The sequence below is a fragment of the Colias eurytheme genome, chromosome 22 (genome assembly GCF_061535395.1).
Source record: "Colias eurytheme isolate Ceu_HAF_F1 chromosome 22, ilColEury1 Martin Lab GWU primary, whole genome shotgun sequence".
NCBI lineage: Eukaryota > Metazoa > Arthropoda > Insecta > Lepidoptera > Pieridae > Colias > Colias eurytheme.
In genome coordinates, this window is record NC_143001.1 from 5,462,241 (window position 1) to 5,477,527 (window position 15,287).

Below are 15,287 nucleotides of genomic sequence, written 5' to 3' on the forward strand. Positions count from 1 at the left end.
TGAAATATGACTATTCCAGACATTTAATATTAAAGGTTTTGCTTTCTTATTTGATTTTGTGCTTTAATAATTACTTCACAAGTTTTAATGAATGTTCATTTAGTTTATTTTTTATGTAAATAGAGCTCGATGTGGAATACAATAGTATTCCCAAATGAGGATGTCATTTCGAACATTTGCTTTGAATACAAAATGTATGGGAAATAAAATGTATGGGAGCGTTTCATGTAACATTTTTGGATGTTTCTTGTTTTATTTTAAAAAAGTTATTATTGTCATTTTACTCATTAGGGACAGCACTTTCAATATCAGTTTAAAGCTTTTTTGATATCTGTTATAGTTACGGAATAATCGCCTGTGCACACTTAACGATTACACCCTGTATAGTTATAAATCGAATTCTGATTTTTTAATGGGAACAAGCTGTGATATAGTGTTAATTTAATAACATAGGTAGTTACAAGTATTTATGTTAAAAAAATAAAATAACGCACATATCTGTTTGTACTGTTCTTGTTATGGATATAACAAGAATTATTTGTATTTATAAATTTAAAGAATTTATATTTTCGTCTTTCTGTCAGTCCTAAGTCCGACTCGCACTTGACTAATTTTATTCATTCATAGTGGAAACATATTTTTGGCAATATTAACATTAAAGTATAACTTTATACTGATAATGTTCATAAAAGAAACACGAACGTTAGGTTATAGTTTTTGTGTTACTCACACAAAAACTATAACCTAACGTTATGAATGGTTGATGTTATTATAATTTTATAATCATGGTGCTTCCGAGAACAACTGGTTAGACCTTTGAACTCAGAAGAGGTATGTTATTAGTATTGTAATGTCTTAGGAATTAATAATCTTAAATACGATCGTACTATTTTTAATAGTTTAGATGTTCATATACTCATATACTAATATTAATATGTACAGTAAATATCCTTATAAGATACTTTTATCTAAATGTTTATAATAAGATAAAAAACACATCCTACATAATAATTAGTTAAAAATGCGCTGATTTACGTTTCCTATATAAACTGCGTGTACAATGATGCATAGTCATTACCGTTATATCATCTGAAATGTCAAGATCACTTGTATCGTTTGTTCTATTTTTAATTTTCACTGAACATGACGCAGCGAGAATTTTGGCATTATTCCCGACTCCGTCGATCAGCCATCAAGTTGTATTCAGACCTCTGACACAGGAGCTAGTTCGACGCGGCCATGAAGTTACTGTACTCACAACGGACCCAGTGTTTAAGAAAGAAAATTCCCCAGCAAACCTAACTGAAATAGACGTTCACGATGTTTCATATAAAGTCTGGAGGGAAAAATTAATGGGACATGGTACAGGTTTCGGTGAAAAAAATGGTCTATACAAACAGGTAAAGGTTATTGGAAGCTTAATGGGTGATGTTGCAGAAATTCAATGGAAAACTCCTGAAGTTCAGAAGATACTTAAGAAAAAGAAAGACGCTTACGATTTGTTAATAATAGAAGAATGTGTGGAACCTTATTTAGTATTTACTCAATTATTTGAAGCACCAGTGATTTCTATTAGTTCTATGGGTATGATGATAAATGCTGATCAAATTTTCGGTACGCCTGGACACCTTTTCTTGTATCCAACAATGTTACATCAAAGAGTATATAATTTAACGTTCTGGGAAAAACTCGACGAATTGTACAAAAATTATAAGTTAACGAAGGATTGGAAAGCTATACAAGAAGAGCAAAAAAAAAGTTTTAAACAAATTCTAGGATATGACGTGCACCCTTACAGAGAATTGTATAAAAATATTGATATGTTGTTTGTGAATATACATCCGCTGTGGACTAATAATCCACCGTTACCTCCCAATATTATTTCTATTTGGGGTATTCATAAGAAACCAGAAAAGGCACTTCCACAGGTAAGCTATTCTTTTTTAGATATAATATTCTTCAATGAAATAATTCCTTGAATTTAAGTTGTTGTTATTGTATAAATTTATAAATATAATTGTTGTTATTGTTTTAAGGATCTTCAAGCATATTTAGATTCATCAAAGAATGGAGTAATATATTTAAGTTTCGGAAGTAATGTTCCCTCCTCGTTGTTACCAGCAGAAACAATTCAACTATTTATTAACGTATTTTCAAAATTACCTTACGATGTGTTGTGGAAATGGGAAAAAGATGAATTACCTGGAAAATCGGAAAACATTCGAATATCTAAATGGTTGCCACAGTCAGATTTACTGAGTGAGTATGAGAATTTAATATTTCCTAACTTAACTAATTAACTGATATTGATAAATTGATAAATATTTCATATTACAAAGCCACTTAATTCCTGAGTAACTATTAATATTTTAGTTTTGCAAGTATCCCATTTGTTTGTGACTTCGCACTATTTTGCTTATCATTTTTGTATTTTATGAATATCACTATAATGAATTACATTTATATAATTTAGTAAAATGTTAATTTTTAAAATTGTGTTTAAGGACATCCCAAGATAAAATTATTCATAACACAAGGAGGTCTGCAATCTACGGATGAAGCTATAACCGCGGGAGTACCTCTCGTTGGTATACCAATGCTTGGGGACCAATGGTACAATGTAGATTATTACATGTACCATAGAATTGGTGTCAGACTAGATTTCCACGAAATATCTGAGGATGCTCTTGATAAAGCAATCAAAACTGTCATAAATAATAAAAGGTAAGAGAACATAATTAAGAACACGTATGTAGCAGTTGTAATCATATGAATTGTATGAACTAAATATTTTGACTAACCGTTTGGCTTAGTTGGTAGTGACCCTGCCTTTCAAGCCACAGGTCGTGGGTTTATTTCCCAACCGGGGCAAATATTCGTGTGATGAACATAGATGTTTGCTCTGCCTGCCATTATCTATATACATAAATATTTAAAAAAAATTATATATTCTGTATATTTATCAACCATCTGGTTTCCATAAGCGAAAGCTTAGTATGGGATCAGATCGTGCCGTGTGTGAAAATTGTGCTGAATATTTATTTATTTGTAAATTAAGTACTTTAAATAACTCTTAAGAAGATTTATTGGATGTTATTTAATATCTCTCTAATACGAACGTAATTTCAGCTACCGTGAAAACATTTTGCGGCTGCGTTCGATCATGAAAGACCAGCCCGAGAGCGCCCTGGAGCGCGCCGTGTGGTGGACCGAGTACGTGCTGCGGCACGGAGGGGCGAAGCACCTGCGGGCCGCAGGCGCTAACAAAACCTGGGCCGAATACTATGACATCGAATTTATATCAAAATTAACCTTTCTTGTTATATCTATTGTAGCCGTATCTGTTTATGTTTTATATTTCTTTCTAAGTCTAGTACCAAAAACCAAGAGTAAGATCTCATGATGAATAAATTTATTTATGTTTTCATAGCCATTAACTATAAATACAGTATTACAGTACTACTACAGCATATTGTTCAGAACTGAATTACGCTTCATATACTTTTAAAATAGATTATATTAATGTATTCTAATGTATTTCATTGTAATTGTAGCCAAAATAAATAAATCAACATTAAAATACATGATATAAAGAATCAGGAACTCACACAATATAGAACGACAATTAATTGACCTTGAACGTGTAGTGTAGAGTGTAGACTCAGTGTAGACCAATCTTATCACGAAAATTTTGGGCACAAGGCCAACAAATGTTTTAAAAAGCGTTCATAAAGATTAAAAACATATTATCTTATATATAAAATTCTCGTGTCACAATGTTAGTCTGCATACTCCTCCGAAACGGGTGGACCGATTCTCATGAAATTTTCTGTGCATATCGGGTAAGTCTGAGAATCGGCCAACATCTATTTTTCATATGTACCACGGGCGAAGCCGGGGCGGACCGCTAGTTATACAAAATAATAGATAAATGTGCTGATGATAATTTAGAAGACCTTAATATCATGTTAGATGATAATTATTATGTAAGTTACATTAGACATGAAAGTTTAAAGAATCTTACGTCACTTTTAAAAGTTTTTAGGATACAGAGAGAAATGTAAATTATCACATGAACTCAAAACGCCTGGGTGACACCAATCATATGCCTATATCGTAGGTAATATTAGCATTTCATAATTATAATCTTATATACAGGGTGTAATCATTAAGTGTGCACAGGCGATTTTTCCGTAAGTATTACAGATAACAAAAAACTTTAAACTGATATCGAAAGTACTTAACCTAATGAGTAAAATGGCGGTAATAAATTTTTAAAAATAAATCGAGAAATATCAAAAAAATTATCTTTAAACCCTCCCATACATTAAGTATGAAATATGAATATCCCATATACATTTAATATGAAAGATTTTAGCTTTCTTTTTCTTTTTTGGTTTTCTGCTTTAATTACTTCGCAAATTTGAAGTGGCATTTTCCACGCTTTTTCCGGACATTTTCACGCATTTTCCGGATATTTTCCGGGGATTTTCCGAGCATTTTCCGGATATTTTCCGGTATAAAAATTAATTATAATTTCCGGATAAGTTTTTTGTTATCTGTAATACTTACGGAAAAATCACCTGTGCACACTTAACGATTACACCCTGTATAAAAACAAGAGGTCCGCCCTTGCTTCGCCCGTGGTACATAATATTTCGCAATAAAAGGTAGAAAAAAAAATTTCATGCAAATTGGTTCAGTAGTTTAGGCGTGATGAGTAACAGACAGACAGACAGAGTTACTTTCGCAAATTTATAATATTAGTATGGATGAATCGCAAAATGTAAGTAAGGTAAGCGCTTAACTCGAGAACGGCTGAACCGATTTCGATAATTCTTTTTTTATTATATTCCTTGAAATACGAGGATGGTTCTTATATAGAGAAAACGTAAACATGTACCACGGGCGAAGCCGGGGCGGACCGCTAGTTCTTATATATAAAAATGAATCGCAAAATGTAAGCGCATAACTCCAGAACGGCTGAACCGATTTCGATAATTCTTTTTACCCGACTGCCAAAGAAGGAGGGTAATGTTTTTCGAGTGTATGTAAGTATGTATGTATGTCTTTTCCTTTGTGACCACCTGTAGCCTAAACGGCTTGATGGATTTTGATGTATGAGGTATCGTTAGATTTGTCTTGATTACGGGAGTGTCATAGGATACATTTTATCCTAAAAGTCCCACGGGATAAAGACATAATAATATTTTTTCTAAATTTCCCTTTAAAAAAATATGTATGCGGTATCATTAGATTCATTTCAATCACTCTTTTTTTAGTGTGCAGTCGGGTATTTTGTTTTTTTAATAATTTACTTGTTTTATTATATTCCTTGAAGTACGAGGATGGTTCTTATGTAGAGAAAACGTAAACATGTACCACGGGCGAAGCCGGGGCGGACCGCTAGTACCTAATATTTATAACTGCTAGGAGACAGACGGAAATGTTAAATAGCATTTGAACCTAAAACCACCTAAAACGCCTGATATTATTTATTATATTGTGGATAATAAATAATATTAGACTTTCATTTATACTTACATTTATAACTGCTATACATTTTGAAGATTTTAATGATAAACCGTAAAAATACTGAATCCAACAATCATATGGAAAAAGAAAGATGTAGGTTTAATAAAATTCGCCGGGCGATGGAACGGGGATCTCCATTGTCCGGTGTGATGAGGCGACGTGAGACGTGTTCCGCTCATGCCACCCCATGAGGGTAGAGCTGGTAGGCTCTTCACCGCTTCAAGCAGTTAAGACCGACGGCTTGAAGCAACGACGCGCGCTGAACTATGGACATTCATTCATTACCGTACACGGACTGCTCGAGCCGTCGCGACCGCTTCAAGCCGTCAACTGCGCGGTTTGTAGTGACAGCTCGAGCAGTCAACGACCGACCGCTCTAGCAGTCCGTGTACGTCGCTCAGCCGTTAACTACTCGAGCCGCCCGTGTTTAGTTTTTTGGCCTAGTGACGGGCAGCCGCTGATGGGGTCACGGACGACTACCATACCCGTGGCCCCGTCCTTGATGCGGCTTGACGGAACACGTGACGAAACACGGGGCTTTGGTCAGTAGGAATTCGACATAACTATGGGTATCTATGCAAGATTTCCCCACTTAAAAAAAAAGGTTTAATAAAATTGTGTGTACAAAGCAATACTACAAATCTGACGTTGTTATGTCAGTTGGTATCAGGAACTACTGACTCGAAAAAAAAATTTCGTGTTAAATTGATTATCGAGGAATATGTAGGTTATCATTACCATCCGGCCGAGGCCGTGGCCGAGGAGGGCAGGTCTAATGGAAAATTTTGTTTTAGAGCAGATAAAGTTCCGTGATTCAGATAGTAACTAAGTATTAGGTATTTTTGGCACCATTTACCTGGACACTAACAAATCAAATCTTATTGAGCAATAAGATATCTAATATTCTACGTGGTGAAAGAATTTAAGTATTCTGTCAGTTATTATCGATTATCTCACACAAACAAACCTGTCGAGGGGTTCCAGGTTCGACTCTTATCAGAAGTTACGAAGGCGTGGTTAATCGCAGAGCACGTACAGCTGTGAGAAAAATGAACTTAAAGTACACAAAGGTTCATGAATAGGTTAAGTTGTTTCGTCACGCTACACGTCTTAAACATAAAAAAAATAACTGCTGATTTGGGTTCTGTATATATTATATTTTATTTTGATAGACCTCCAAGTTTTTTTTTACCAATTTACTGAATCAATGAAATGTTCAATTTTAATAATTTTAATAAAGATATAGCTAAAGATCGATAAGATGTTAATGACCTACATTTTATTAAAAATATCCTGTTATGTTAAGTTTCAAATCATCACTAATTGTCGGGTTGCTTTGTTGTGTTAATTTTATTATACAAATAATTTTTTTTAACTTTTGTATATAACTTATTTAAAGATAAAAAGTTATAGAAGCAAAGTTGTGGACAATTAAATTCGCCACAAATTATGTCTTCAACTTTTCTGTGGAATTTCTTTAGGAGATACAGCATGAAACCCTTCCCAACCATTGCAGACTATAACCTGGGTTTAATACCAAGATCCGCTCTTTTAGTGTAATAAAAAGTAGGTAACAGCTTCTTGAACTCATTAACAAATATAATTCAGCATTTTGCTTATGTGGTGTATAACTTAAAAATAAGTTAAAAATATACTTACCTGAACCTTCCTCTTGAATCACTTCATCGTTTAAAAAAACGCTTCAAAATCCATAATCCGAACAGACAGCGACAGCAGCTTTGTTTTATGCTATACTAGCTTTCCGCCCGCAGCTTCGCCTGTTTTATCTTAAAACCTAATAAATTATATAGTATACTAAAATCTTCCTCTATATCTATTAAAAAAAACTGCATCAAAATCTGTTGCGTAGTTTAAAAAATTTAAGCATACATAAGGACATAGGGACAGAGAAAGCGACTTTGTTTTAATTATATATAAATGATTATATAAATGATTATTTTTGGTTTTATATACATAATTCAACCAAATTTACCTCGCTTTCAGATAACACATCCACACAAAATCTTAATAATTAAGCAATTCAGTCAATAAAGTATAGTATTTCGTAATGAACACATCAACGATATCGACATATTTATATATTGCATAGAAGAGGAATAAATACATGACACTCATCTAACACATGATATACTGATAAAAGTACAGTTTTTAGAGTAATAAAAAAATATCTATTATCATTATAATTAATAACGATATCACTGTGACGGCCTAGTCAATAGTATATTTTTTGCTATCTGTAGTTTGATACTTCGTTAATAAAACAATATTAGACGGTTGACGATAAACTGGTATTCATTTAACGAAATACAGTCGCGATGGTCAGATTACCAATAATCATTTTGCTCACATCTCTGTGTGTTGGAGTATACACAGCACGAATATTGGCGATTTTACCGACGCCATCTGTGAGTCACCAGGTGTTTTTCCATCCTCTATTAATTGAGCTGGTTCGTCGTGGACACCAAGTCACAGCTTTAACAACGGACCCTGCATTTACAGACGAATCTCGTCCAGAAAACCTAACAGAAATCAACGCCCACGATATATCATACAAAATATGGAGGGAGGGCTTTGTAAACACTTTCAAATTCGGAAGAGTCCAAGGCCTATACAATTTGGTTTCAACAATGGTAAATCTGATGGCGGATATTACTGTGGAACATTTGAAAATGCCAGAGGTTCAGCGCTTGATAGCTAATCCTAATGAATTTGACTTATTGTTCCTTGAAGCTTGGGTCCAACACCCGTTGATATTCTCACATATTTTCAAAGTGCCTGTGATCCAAATCAGTTCGTTTGGATTTGCGCTTGGTAACAAAGAGACCATGGGAGTACCTAACCATCCATTCATGTATCCATATCTTTTCACTCAGCAAAAAATCAACAATAGCACCTTTTGGGAGAAGGTAGATGAATTAATAAAATACTGGAAAATGAACAAATTTTGGAATTCAATAGAAGATGATGAAATTCGAAGGTTCCGTGAGATTTTGGGGCCAAGCTTACCTGATTATAGTGTTTTGAGGAACAATGTTGATATGTTTTTTTTGAATCATCATGAAATGTGGATGGACAATGTGCCTTTACCTCCGAATTGTATATCCATTTGGGGTGCCTATAAGAAACCCGTGAAACCTCTACCTCAAGTAAGTTTGAATAGTTTTATTTTATCTATTATTATTAAATATAAGCTGATTATCCCGGTCTCGCTTGGAGCAATAGATATAATATTATAATGTAAAAATAAAAATACTTCTATTTATTTGAAATAAATTTATTTCACAGATGCGTTATATTAGTGATTTAACATTTCTTGCCAAAAATTTATTGGCAAAACATAAAGTTACCTAAATTAATTTTCATATTGGTAGTAATAATTTCATTCTTCGTTAAAATTAAACAAGTCAATAACTGCGTTAAAAACAACCGACTTCAAACTTGCACTTGCAACATTTACAAATACAGACAAAAATGCTCATAAAATAAAAACTACTGGGCCTATCCGAATAAAATTTTTATGGGACCAATTCGACACCATCCCGCATCGAACAAAAAAAGAATCACATAAATCGGTTCAGATTAAGCCACGGAGTAATCGGTGTACATACATAAAAAAAAAAAACATACCGGCCGAATTGATAACCTCCTCCTTTTTTGAAGTCGGTTAATTATCCTGCAATTTATGGTGTATTCTATAAATCTATGTTTGAGTACTAATTGTATAATTTGTCTATATTTAAAACTAAGATTTAAAATTTATAAAAGTTTTCAAATTCGAAATAGATTGCAATTGACTATGAAGTTTTATTTTAAGGAAATTGGGATTTATTTCAGGAATTAAAAAGCTATTTGGATTCTGCAACGAATGGTGTTATTTATTTGAGTTTTGGTACAAATGCTCAATCATCTAATTTACCACCAGAATTTATACAGAGGATGGTTAAAGTTTTTTCAAAACTGCCTTACAATGTTCTTTGGAAATGGGAAAAGGACGAATTACCGGGAAAATCAGAAAATATACGAATTTCTAAATGGTTCCCACAATCAGACTTATTAAGTAAGTATTAGATATTCTCACATGTAAAAATAAAACCAATAAATAAAATAAAAATCGTTTATTATAGAAATAGTAATAAAACGATTTCGATTTCGTTTCCTATTAGCATACGTAATACAACAATAGATTAAAGTTTTAATGCAAAAATTTTAAACACTTGTAAGATGTTGACTTTGTAGAGGTATTTAAAGTGAAGTCCCATGTCCCCTAGTGGGGTAAGGGGCAGATGCATTATTCATACATCTGTTTCACTGATCGATTTTCTTTAGGGACAAGTAGGTGATCAGCCTTCTATGTCCTACCAGACCGAGACATTTTTTTTCTTCGTCTCCACCGGGAATCGAACCCAGGACCCCTCGGTGCTACGCTCACGCGTCAACCACTGTACCAAGGAGGCGGTCAACTTATACTTATATCGATTATTTTTCGTAGGACATCCAAACATAAAACTCTTCATAACACAAGGAGGGCTACAATCAACGGAAGAAGCCATCAATGCTGGAGTACCTTTTATTGGTATACCGATGCTTGGAGACCAATGGTACAATGTAGGGAAATATGTGCATCACCAAATTGGTATTAAACTTGATATGGAAACGCTCACAGAAGAACAATTTAAATCAGCCATTGAAACAGTTATAAATAATGACAGGTATGGTATTTGTACGGGCTAGCCGTACATCCTGACTCAGCGCTTCACACGATCCTATTTCATTATGGTGACAAGAACATCTTCACCCAGTTGGTCTGCGCTCGCGGCTCGTGTAAAGCGCTCGGGGTGTACGCGCTATATCAATTAATCTCATTATCAATCAACTATCAAATATATCAATATATCATATTATCATCATTAGTTTATAGCAATCAACAATAAAGTGATCAAAGGCAATAACTTGTTTTACATCATCAGTAGAAACTATCAAACTATCAATTTATCAGCTAAAGGAGTGTATGGGATATCATATCATATCAATCAGCAGCCCATACAGTATTTATAAGATACTAGCTGTGCTCCGCGGTTTTACCCGCTGCACTGTGCTCCGCTTGTGTTCTTTCTTATAATTATTTCAATTTTAAATCTATACTAATATTATAAAGTTGAAGAGTTTGTTTGTTTGAACGCGCTAATCTCAGAAACTACTGGTCCAATTTGAAAAATTCGGTGTTAGATAGCCCATTTATCGAAGAAGGCTATAGGCTATATTATATCATCACGCTAAGACTAACAGGAGTGGAGCTAGTCAAGTATAATTGTATAAAGTAACTATAGATAACATGTACAGTGGTATCTTAGAGCGTTCACTTTTTTTTTTCAGTTATCGACGAAATGTACTAAAACTACGAGAACTTATGAGTGATAAACCCCAACCTGCTCTGGAGAGCGCCGTGTGGTGGACGGAGTACGTGCTGCGGCACGGAGGAGCGAAGCACCTGCGGGCCACCGCCGCCAACATGCCCTTGACTCAGTACTACGAGATTGAATTTATAATCACATTGAGTTCATTAATACTTCTTTTAGCATCTGTGTTAATAGCTGTGTCTTACATACTTTTGAAAAAATTTATGCCCAGTGTTAAAGTTAAAAAATGTTAGTTTAAAGAAATTTAATATTAATTAAAGTAAAATAAAGAATACTTATTGTGTATAATAAGTCTTATTTTAAGTATGTATAATATAATTAGAAATATAATAATAAATAAAATGCAAACTCTAAGATTTTTAATACAACTTTCGTATCATCACATACGCACAACTTATCACTTATAATAATTATTATTAAATGCCAAATATATAAATAACTAGAGGTCCGCTCCGGCTTCGCCCGTGGTACATATTTCGCAATAAAAGGTAGCCTATGTCCTTTCTCGGGTATCAAAATATCTCCATACCAAATTTCATACAAATTGGTTGAGTAGTTTAGGCGTGATTGAGTAACAGACAGACAGACAGAGTTACTTTCGCATAATATTAGTATGGATTGTTAAACGTAATTAACTTAATAAGAAGTAAAGGTTTTTCTTATATTGGAATATTAACAAATTTAAAAAGCAATGAGAGTAAAGCATTTTCTTAAATGGACTATTGCAATTTTTTATGATAATATAAAAAATGAATGTGAATAAAATAACAAACAATAAACATATACGAGTCACCATATATAATGTCTTCTAATAGAACCTCATATTGTTACAATAAAAATTAACTGAAAACTTATAATAAAAATTTTATTATTAATATTGCTCTCATTGTACAACCTCAGCATTTATAGAGACATTACAGCTTGGTTGTTTCTCAAGAGTATAACAAAATCTGGTTCTTTCGCCTTCAAAATTACTATTTCTCAAGTGTTATAATAATTATAATAATATTGCACGCCTCATAAGCGAAGCGTTGAGGTGGGTACTACTGTCACTTCGCGCAAAACATCTGATTTTTCAAACTTAAAATGTCTTTATGTATCATACATTGCACTTGTAAGATAATACATACACACACATATTAAGAAAAAACACTATTTTTAACGTTCATGATATTTTTGATGTCATTTTTGTTATTTAAACTAGTTAAAAAACAGTTTAAAAAAGTTCTGTCTTGGACGTCCGTGTGTCTGTATGTGCGGATCCTTTTTCTTGTTAACACGATAGCGACCGAAATACTTTACTAATCGAGTCTTTTTTTTCTCTTACGCTTGAGTATGCTCAGGAATAGAACCCTTTCATTTTTCAGGGTCTGATTCGATGTGGTTTAATTGTTATTAAATAAACAAAAATAATAGTTAATAAATATTTATTAAAAAAAAATTATGAGGCGTGCACTTTTGGATTTTCCAAATTATTGAAATATTCCTTAAAAAACTGCATTTTCAAACCATATGAAACTACAAAGTAAAATATCTGCATATATCAGCATGATATTGCAACAATACTATCAGTTTATTTTAGAATTATCATTCCTTTGAAAATACTTCCATAAAAAGACGAAAATAAAAGAAAACAATCAGTATAATATAAAATTGTATAGTGACAATGTGCCGGTTAGTTAAAATTCTACTCATAATATCGTTAGTTAGTAAAATAGATGCTGCAAGAATTTTAGCTATATTTCCAACTCCGTCGATAAGCCATCAAGTTGTATTCAGACCTTTGACCCAAGAGTTGGCAAGACGAGGCCATGAAGTTACTGTCATTACAGCAGACCCGGCGTTTACAAAAGAAAATGCTCCAGCAAACTTGACAGAAATAGATTTTCATGATATTTCCTATAAAACATGGAAACAAAGCTTCATGAATAGTAAAGTACAACTTGGTAAACGAAGCAGTATGGTGGAACAAATAAAAGTATTGAGAAACATAGTGGCTAAGTATACAGAAGAACAAATGAGGTCTAAAGAAATACAAGAGTTGGTGAAAGATGGGAAGAATAAATTTGATTTATTACTGCTAGAAGCATGTGTAAGGCCATATACAATATTTTCCCATATATTCAAAGTACCAGTTATTGAAATGAGTTCCTTAGGTATGTTTATTGATAGTGAAAACATCGTCGGTGCACCATCTCATCCCTTCTTATACCCAACAGCGATGAACCAAAATAAATTGTTTAACTTAACATTCTGGGAAAAGATTTACGAATTATACAATCATGTTATGATAAATATTTCATGGTCTGCTGATATAGATGAGGAGCTGTCAATATTTCGTAGTCTTTTTGGTAATGATATACCTAGTTATGAGGAATTGAACAAAAATACTGATATGCTTTTTTTGAACATACATCCAGTATGGAGTCACAACCAACCTTTACCGCCAAATGTCATTTCTATTTGGGGACTTCATAAAACACCAGAAAAGCCCCTTCCTAAGGTTTGTTGTTTTATATTTGACTTCACACATCGCATGAGTATGTAGTTTTTTTGAAATAAGAGCAGGATGTTTTTTAAGTAAGTAGGTAAAATTAGAATAAGTTAATCGATGCCATACGAATTAATATTTAAATAATATAAACAAGGATATATTATATGAACACATAATTAAGTGGAAAATCAAAAATAGATGCAATTTTAAATTAGTTAATTGGTTTTAGGACTTAGAAGGTTATTTGAATTCATCCAGAAATGGCGCAATATACGTAAGTTTCGGTACTAACGTTCCCTCTTCTGTGCTTCCACCAGCAAAGGTTGAAGCTTTAATGGGAGTATTTTCTAAATTACCTTACGATGTGCTTTTGAAGTGGGATCACACAAATGTTCCAGGATTGAGTAGTAATGTTAAAGTATCTACATGGTATCCTCAATCAGATCTTTTAAGTAAGATATTTATTATATTTTATTGTCAATCTGTTCATTTATCAATAACTAGCAGTCCGCCTTGGCTTCGCCCGTGGTACATATTTCGCAATAAAAGGTAGCCTATGTTCTTTCTCAGGGTCTAAAGATTGTCTGTCCCAAATTTCATCAAAATCGGTTAAGAGGTTTATGCATGAAAACAATACATACATACATAATTACATAATTACAAACTTTTCCTCTTTATAATAATGGTATAGATAAACTGTAGCAATCGTATTCACTAATTATTTTATTAAAAGTGATAGTAAATTGAATTCATACTTATTTAAGAATTTGAGCTAGATCTCTCCAAAAATAGATTCGATCTGAACATTAATTTTATTACAAATTATTTCTAGAACATTCGAAGATAAAGCTATTCCTCACACAAGGCGGTCTACAGTCCACAGAAGAAGCTATTAATGCTGGAGTTCCTCTTGTTGGTATTCCGATGCTTGGAGATCAATGGTATAATGTAGAACTATACGAATACCATAAAATAGGAGTAAGACTTGATATAGACAATTTAACTGAAGATAATCTGATGAATGCAATCAAAACTGTTATCGATGATAAAAGGTATACCAGTTTAATATTTAATAATAATTATTTTGTTTGAATTATAGCATGAAATAAAACAGTTTACGCATTGAAGAATGTTTGAAACGCGAAAGTTATTTTGGAACTACTTTATCTTTTTGAATTGCCACATTGCATTTATTTCTTGCATGAATCATTTTGAATAAACTGACAAGATCCTTTTTGGTTATTGTTTTAGCTACAGGGATAATATTATAAGACTTCGTACCATAATGAGCGACCAGCCCGAGAGCGCCCTGGATCGCGCCGTGTGGTGGACGGAGTACGTGCTGCGGCACGGAGGGGCGAAGCACCTGCGGGCTGCAGGCGCTAATATGCCCTGGACTGAGTATTATGAGATTGAATTTTTACTTACATTGGGTTCAATAGTACTCCTTTTTGCAGCTGTGGTTATAGCTATTTTATACTTACTATTGCAAAAATGTTTATCTAAAACAAAAGTTAAAATTTCTTAGTAACATTAAATGCGATTGAAAATAACTAAGAGTTTTTTGTTTGTTCCATAGTTTCCTCAGTTCCTGGATAGATTTCTACCATTTTTTCACTCTTATAAAGTAAATTGGCAGTTATTATATGAGGCTTTAATTAATTGCCAAAGATTTTGACATGTCTAACTTATTTGATAATAATAGGTAGTACGTAACTGTATAATCATTTATTTTCTTTTTAAGTACTGGATTACCTCTGAAAAGTTGCCTATCTCTTATTTTATATTATCAAATTTCATTGTAATCGGTTCAGTAGTAT

At 33.1% G+C, this 15,287-nt stretch overlaps 3 protein-coding genes across 3 annotated transcripts; all 3 read left to right on the forward strand.

Annotated features, from left to right (window-relative positions):
- Positions 1-1,090: 1,090 nt before the first annotated feature.
- LOC149898691 (UDP-glycosyltransferase UGT5-like) lies at positions 1,091-3,519 on the forward strand. Its single transcript, XM_090114889.1, has 4 exons — positions 1,091-1,928; positions 2,037-2,259; positions 2,505-2,724; positions 3,130-3,519. The coding sequence occupies exons 1-4, from the start codon at positions 1,095-1,097 to the stop codon at positions 3,401-3,403; spliced, it is 1,551 nt and encodes a 516-aa protein (XP_089971015.1). The 5' UTR covers positions 1,091-1,094; the 3' UTR covers positions 3,404-3,519.
- A 4,297-nt stretch (positions 3,520-7,816) lies between these two features.
- LOC149898692 (UDP-glycosyltransferase UGT5-like) lies at positions 7,817-11,296 on the forward strand. The gene is made up of 4 exons (XM_090114887.1): positions 7,817-8,702; positions 9,391-9,613; positions 10,046-10,265; positions 10,930-11,296. Exons 1-4 carry the CDS (start codon positions 7,872-7,874, stop codon positions 11,204-11,206), a joined length of 1,551 nt encoding a protein of 516 aa, XP_089971013.1. The 5' UTR covers positions 7,817-7,871; the 3' UTR covers positions 11,207-11,296.
- Positions 11,297-12,639: 1,343 nt separating this feature from the next.
- LOC149898693 (UDP-glucosyltransferase 2-like) lies at positions 12,640-14,995 on the forward strand. Its single transcript, XM_090115110.1, has 4 exons — positions 12,640-13,476; positions 13,697-13,919; positions 14,300-14,519; positions 14,719-14,995. The coding sequence occupies exons 1-4, from the start codon at positions 12,640-12,642 to the stop codon at positions 14,993-14,995; spliced, it is 1,557 nt and encodes a 518-aa protein (XP_089971236.1).
- The last annotated feature ends 292 nt before the right edge of the window (positions 14,996-15,287 follow it).